The sequence below is a fragment of the Apaloderma vittatum genome, unplaced genomic scaffold, assembly GCF_000703405.1.
Source record: "Apaloderma vittatum isolate BGI_N311 unplaced genomic scaffold, ASM70340v1 scaffold13331, whole genome shotgun sequence".
NCBI classification, from domain to species: Eukaryota; Metazoa; Chordata; class Aves; order Trogoniformes; family Trogonidae; genus Apaloderma; species Apaloderma vittatum.
In genome coordinates this window covers 362-7269 of record NW_009697455.1, presented here as the reverse complement: position 1 = coordinate 7269, position 6908 = coordinate 362, and the positions used below count along the sequence as shown (strand labels likewise).

Genomic DNA, 6908 nt, shown 5'->3' with positions numbered 1-6908 from the left:
GAGATCTCAAGGAAAGCACTTTCCTCCCATTGCTGAGGAGCCCTGATTGATACCAGAGCACACCACCAATATTCCTGTTTCCCAAGGACGTGCCAAGCCCAGACCACGAGCAGCTCAGCCACCAGGCTAATGCTTCAGCTGCAGGATGTCTTGGAGGAGAACGGTTCCAGCCCAGAGGAGCACAGTCACCTGCCTCCTCTTGAGCCTGTACTGGTGTTGGGTGGGAGTCTGATCTGAGAGGACACTGGGTTCTTCTACGGCAGTGCTCCACTGAAGGTAGCAATGGGTAAACACAGGAGAGAATGAAACTCAGAGGGGTCCTGGGGAGGCAAAGAAGAGCTTCTCAGTGCAAAGAGATCGCTGTCCCTGGGTTTGTAGCACACGGAGATCTCACACCTGCAGGGGAACAAAGAGGAGCTGAGATATAAGCCAAGTGTGTGGCTGTGAACCACAGGCCTCGAGTGCAGCAAAACTATCTGTGATAAACAGGAATCAGTGCAGTCTTTAACAGGGCTAGTGTTTGAGTGGGGAGAGTTGGGCTCTTTGAGCAGGAGCACCCATAGAGAGTGATTTCTGAAATTCGCTAGGGAAAACGAGAACTTTTTCATTCCACCAGGTTTTAGGGAGAGAGAAGTATCTCCTTTTCCATCTCATCCATTGAACTCTCCCACTAGCCCCCAAGCTGTGCAACAAAACTAAGTAAAACACTTCTCTTTGGGGTTATTTAAGAAATACAATTCAAAACATTTTTCCATTTGTAGGTAGCATAACCTTGCAGAGTTCTCCTCTCTCTGAGGGAGAAATCAAAAGACTTGTACGTGTTTAAGACCTATGGATGAACCAGTGTGACCTCTTTGTGCTCCTGGAAGTATGCTGTCTAGAGCAAGTTTTCAAATTCCATCACCTGGGGAGCCAGCTTGGTGCCCTGGGGACATAACTGATGGATGAGCAGTCAGATGAACAATTCTTGCTCTACCTCAGTCTCTCCCATGAAGATCATGGGTTCCTTCCGCAATGTGTATGCCAAAGGTGGTGGAGAAACCAAGTGAGGTTCACAAGTTGAAGGGTCTGCTCATATTCCCAGTGCTCTTCAAGAACCTCTTCTACTTTCATAGAATCACAGAATGGGGGGGTTGGAAGGGACCTCTAGAGCTCACCCAGTGCCACCCCCTGCCAGAGCAGGGTCACCCAGGGCAGCTACAGAGGAACACGTCCAGGTAGGTTTGAAAGTCTCCAGAGCAGGAGACTCCACACCCTCTCTGGGCAGCCTGGGCCAGGGCGCCAGCACCCGTACAGGGAAGAAGTTCCTCCTCGTGTTGAGGTGGAACTTCCTATGTTCTAGCTCACACCCATTATTCGTTGTTCTGTTGCTGGGCACCACTGAGAAGAGATTGTCCCCTTCCTCTTGACACTCAGAACTTGCAGAAGTTTCCTCTGGCTTACGACTGGTCTTGCAGACAGAGTTGTCTTTACAGAGCTGAACAGTTGACTGGGGACCCACTTTTAGACCCTGGCAGTCACAAAGGTAAACTCCTGCTGGGATCTGAGCAGGACCATCCATCCCACCTGAGCTCAGCTGCGCTACAGAGCTTGGAGCTGTCACCCAGCTTCGGTGCCCAGCATAGACCCACCATGGTGCTCAGGACCTCGTTCCACCTGTGACAACTCACCCTTGCCGGGCAAGTCCTCATGCACAGGATGCACCACCCCAGCGATGCAGTTCCTACCTGGTGACGCTCTGCAGGATCTTCTGCTCGTCCTGGTCCAGGCACACAGCGAAGGAGGACTGGACACCAATAATCTGGACTTTGTCTACTTTTATCTGGGACACGCTGATCTGCTGAGAGAGAAAGAGTCTGAGAGAGGGAGCTGCCAGGCTCGGTGCGTTTCCCTGTGCAGGGACACCCCAAAGGCAGGGCTGGTGGCCAACAGCAAAAGGAGCTACTCTCTCCTGCCCTGCTTCCCTCCCAGTTGAGTCAGGGTGATCTCCTCCTCCCAGATCTAAAAGCACCATGATTTGAGTTACCTGATTGAAGCTTTTTTTAGATTTGGAGTTTTGCCTTTTGACCACCTCCGTCATGGTTAAGTTGAGACACTCTGTCTTTGAGGCTGTAAAAAAAGAAAACTGGTATCACTCGGGGCTTCTGGACCACTGCTGGGAGTCCGAGCAGTCCCTCCACCCCTCGGAGCATCCCAGAGCCAGTGGCTCTCAGCAGGACCCATGGCTGGGGGAAATGCAGGAACAGTTCTAGCTTTCCTTCTCTCATGCTGCTAACCCACACAGAAATAAATCAGAACCACAGAGGAAAATGTCCTCTCTAATTTCCAGACGTAATAGAAAAGAACATTTAACTATCAAGGAAATTCTGGCTCTCCCGGCACAGCTTTTCCTGCAGTTCCCCTGGAGATGCTTTCCCATGCCTGGAACTACAGTGACATCCTGTGGCCACTGTGAGAACCCACGGACACAACCGAGGGGACCGAGGTTCTCTTGGAAGGAAGAAGATCCACCCAAGAAGAAGTTTCTCCCTAGTGTGGAGCTGAGGACACCCCCTGAGACAGACCCGCAGCGCTGGCAGCACAAAGTGAAGCTCCTGAGCTGGCGCAGAAACACCAAACCCAAAGCACAGAGGTGGGGAGAAATTAATTCCTGCTCGGTGTTTCCCAGGGTTGTCTGCAGGGCAGGGGGGACAGAGGTTTAGGTCGAGTTCCATGGAGCATGTAGGGCATGTCTCCTATTTGGTAGATCACCTGCCCCGACTGCTCCACTCACAAACCACACATCTGCCAGACACAAAGCATACAAGGAGAGAGGAACTAAAAAAAACCACCGAAGTCTGCTCAGAACTGGGTGTCTGATTGCCAGAAGAGCAATTCTTTAGCAAGAGAGAACAGGTATTGCTTCTGCCCTCTCACCCCACCAGTCCCTCCCATTGTTTCCTACGCAAAGCCACAAAGACCACCTCTACCCACCTAGTTCTTCATACTTCTTGCAGGCTTTGCTAAGGTTGACGGATGTGCAGACCTTCTCGATGTCATTCCAGTGGCTTCTTCCACTGATGGCTGTCTGCAGGGACCAACCAAAATGCGTGAGAGAGAACCACAGAATCATTTAGGTTGGAGTAAGACCTTTAAGGTCATCAAGTCCAACCACTGACCTAACACTATCAAGTCCACCACTAAACCCTGTCCCTGAGCACCACATCTAAACAGCCTTTAAATACCTTTAAATCCCTTTAAATACCTCCAGGGATGGTGACTCCACCACTGCCCTGGGCAGCCTGTGCCAGTGCTTGACAACCCTTTCAGTGAAGTAGTTTTTCCTAATATTCAATGTAAACCTCCCCTGGTGCAATTTGAGGTCATTTCTTCCCATCCTTCCACTTGTTACATGGGAGAAGAGACCGACCCCTCCTCGTTACATCCTCCTGTCAGGGAGCTGCAGAGGGTGAGAAGGTCTCCCCCTTCAGCCTCTTCTTCTCCAGGCAGAACAGCCCCAGCTCCCTCAGCAGCTCCTCATCTCACTTGTTCTCCAGACCCTTCCCCAACTCCGTTGCTCTTCTCTGGACACACTCCAGCATCTCAAGGTCCTTCTTGTCAGGAGGGGCTGACAAGCCTCACCAGTGCCAAGTCCTGGGGGAAAATCCCTGCCCTGGTCCTACTGGCCACACAATTTCTGACCCAGGCCAGATGCCGTTGGCCTTCTTGGCCACCTGGGCACGCTGCTGGCTCATCTTCAGCCACTGTTCACCAACACCCTGAGGTCCTTCTCCACAGGGCAGCTCTCCAGCCACTCCTCCCCAAGCCTGTAGCGCTGCTGGGGGCTGTTGTGACCCGAACACAGCCGCCATGCTTGAGGCTGACGTTACCTCCCTCCCATCCCTCACTACCTTTCTGGGCCTGCTGGGGTCTGGATTTCCCTGGAGCTGCACCAAGTAGGCATTAAAATTCATTTAACCTTGGATTTACCAAAAATTGCCTGGGCTAAGAGCCGTGTTTGCCCAGCACCTGAGTGGTTTTTCTGCCCCGTTCGTCTCTGTGCAAGTCCTGTGCCCTCACCTTGCTGTAGGCGATCTGTAGTGTTAGCGGGATTGCTTCTCTGTCTCCATCGATGCCCAACCTTTTGCTGCCCGGACCTGCACGAAACAAGGAGCAAACATCACACGGTGGCTTTTTATCGCCAGTCTCAGTACCTACAGAAAGGATGGGGCGGGGAAAAAACCAAAACAAAACAAAAAGGATAGAAATGGTTTGCTGAACGCAGCCGTGCAGAGCGAAAAGGCAAAAAAAAAGAAAAGGTGGCTTAAAAGCTGGCAGAAAGCAATTAATCCAGTGCAGAAATTTCAACAGAAAGCACAACAAGCAGCTCTGCAAAGCTGAAAGCGGTGCTGGCTAAGCCGGTGCAGAGGGGTCAGTGCTCTGGGGAAAACACAAAGCAACAAAAGGCTGCGTCGCTAACCCAGCTCCTGTTTTTCCAGGCGTATTTCTGCCCACATTAAATTAGCCTTGAAATACTGTGCCCGACACATACTAACTTTTTTTTATTTCCCCACACCACCCCCGGAATAATTTTTTGCAGATGTTGGGTTGTCTGGCAGCACACCACTTAAGTTAAAAAAAAATTTAAAAATAAATCCAAGACAGAAGGACTGGTGGTGGTTTCACGAGTTCTTGGGAAGAGATCTTGGCCAAGCCTGCATTCTGGGGGAGTGGGGTGGTGACACCTCATATGGAGGATATTTTACGAGTTCTCTTTAGAAAGGGAAGGCGAGATCTTTGGTTAAAAGAATTAAGCAGCGTGTTTAAATGCAGTATTACTGGTTGGCCATGAGATGTCTCTGCGAGCTGCATCCCACTAGACCGCGTGTTGCCCTTGGTACTCGAGAGGGAGCTGGAGATCACACCGCAGGCAGGTTCTGCCTTTGCTTCTTCTCTATAATAATTTTATGATGTCCTAGATCATGGACCTCTCTTGCAGAAAGGCTCCAAGAACATATACAAATCTTGCTTTGCCCAGGAATGCAAAACAGGATTTTATAAATGGCACTCGTGGATGAAGCACAAACGACAAAAAGTAGCAAAAAGAAAAGGTGAAGAGGGGCTGCATTTGGCCGGCTGCTGAGGAGAGGAAGGAAACCGGCTCGAAGCTGGTTTATTGCAAATATATTTTACGGCTTTGGTCCTGAAGAGGAATCCAAGAACTATGATGCTTCCTTTCCAAATTCCTGAAAAGAGGTCTGGATCTTTGCTCATGACACAGCCCAGACTCAGATGTCTCTTGCAGCCCACGTTCCCTCCCAGCCCCTCTCCATTTGTCCCCCAGCCCAGCCGTTTGCAGAGCTCCACCCCAAACCTTCACCCTGGGGCTGTGGATGCAGGAGCAGCTACAGACCTGACGCCTTGATGGCTCGCGTGGCTGCTGAGTGGCCCAGCTCAAGGGAATGGATGAAGACTTCAGTCATCTTTTCTCCCCCGATGAAGGTGAGCTGCCAGGGGGAGAAGAGTGAAGACGAGGTGGTGAGGAGACCCAGCCCGTGCCAGGCAATGTTCATCCCTATCACTCCTTTCTACAGGAAACAGGTCAGCTTGGGAAACTCCTTTCATATTTTCAAACTCATAGAATGGTTTGGGTCGGAAGGAACCTTAACAATCATTTGGTTCCAATCCCCATGCCATGGCAAGGATGCTCCCCACTAGACCAGGTTGCTCAGTACACCTTTCAACAACTGCCTTGGGTGATGCTTGCCTGTAGTACTTCAGACCATTTTAACAGACCATTTGCAAGTGAAACAACCCCAAAACCTAATTTTCAGTTCAAGAAAATTCCCCAGCCTACAATGAGACAAAGGGTAGGGTCTGAGCATCGCTTTGGGCTATGCAAACCCCAACAAGAGCAGCGACTCTGCTCACCACAGCCCCACAGCAGCCAGTCCCATGACACAGCACCAAAGTCCCTGTAGCTGCACATTCATCCTCCCCCACTACATCCACCCCGTGCACACAGCAGGGTGTGCAGAGGCTTGGTTTGGAAAGCAGAGCACTGGAGCGACTTCCAGCGATGGGAATAACCTGTCAAGACTGTCGGGAGATGCTTTGAATCACTGGGAAAGGTATTTGCAAGGAAAACTTCTTGTGTGACTTCAGGATTGCCTGGGCAGGACCTTGCATGCTCTCAGTCCCTGAGCCAGGGGCATCACCCAAAGCACCACGGGTGCCTGGGGACCAAGAAGAGACCAAGTTCTGCCTCATCAACATGTGGTGGCCCTGACATTGCTTCACAAGCAGGTCCCAAGTTGGTGGCACAGGCAGAAGACCCTCCTTTCCCCCTCCTGCCAAGACGGAACTGAGCCCCTCTGCCTACCTCCGTCTGGTAGAGCTGCAGCAGGACGGGGCGCGTGGCGAAGCGGCAGTAGTAGAGGATCATATCTGCCAGGATGGGCAGCTGCTCCTGGGAGTCCTCCTGGGGCTCAGCCTCTGGCTTGGCAGACTGTGGTGAGAAAAAAAGTCACAAGCCTGATATAGGGTACGTGGTACCCACAGCCCAGCACCAAGAACTATCTGGCCCACCCCACTGTGGACAGAAACTCTCCTCCTGAGCACCAGGAACCCCGCGTCTCCATCCTGTGTCCATGTAGCACAGCCTCCTGAACAGCACTGTGGTGGCCTGGGGCTAAGCAGAAGCTCCCTGCTCAGCTCCCCCACACCTCGGGGAAGGGGGATGCCAAGCCCTATCAGCTGGCACACACGTACCTGACACAGGACGTCCATGGGCAGGTTCATCAGCCCAAGGACGTTGCGCTCATACCACGGGTCCAACATGCCAATGTAGTGGGAGATGTCGTTGGTGCTGCTCTCCATCCCAGCCCAGGTGGGATCCTGAAACTAGACACACTGGGGTCCCTCCAGGG

General features: G+C 51.9%; 1 protein-coding gene across 1 annotated transcript in view; it reads right to left on the bottom strand.

Annotated features, from left to right (window-relative positions):
* Positions 1-254: 254 nt before the first annotated feature.
* The window catches only part of PIK3R5 (phosphoinositide-3-kinase, regulatory subunit 5), a gene marked incomplete at its 5' end in the record, with an annotated part of 6950 nt that continues 296 nt past the window's right edge, over positions 255-6908 (bottom strand). Inside the window, 8 exons of the mRNA XM_009877640.1 lie at positions 255-396; positions 1728-1837; positions 2027-2109; positions 2974-3067; positions 4060-4136; positions 5393-5486; positions 6362-6487; positions 6751-6876. Of these exons, the coding sequence (XP_009875942.1) occupies positions 255-396; positions 1728-1837; positions 2027-2109; positions 2974-3067; positions 4060-4136; positions 5393-5486; positions 6362-6487; positions 6751-6876 (852 nt within the window). The remainder of the gene's footprint in view (positions 397-1727; positions 1838-2026; positions 2110-2973; positions 3068-4059; positions 4137-5392; positions 5487-6361; positions 6488-6750; positions 6877-6908) is intronic.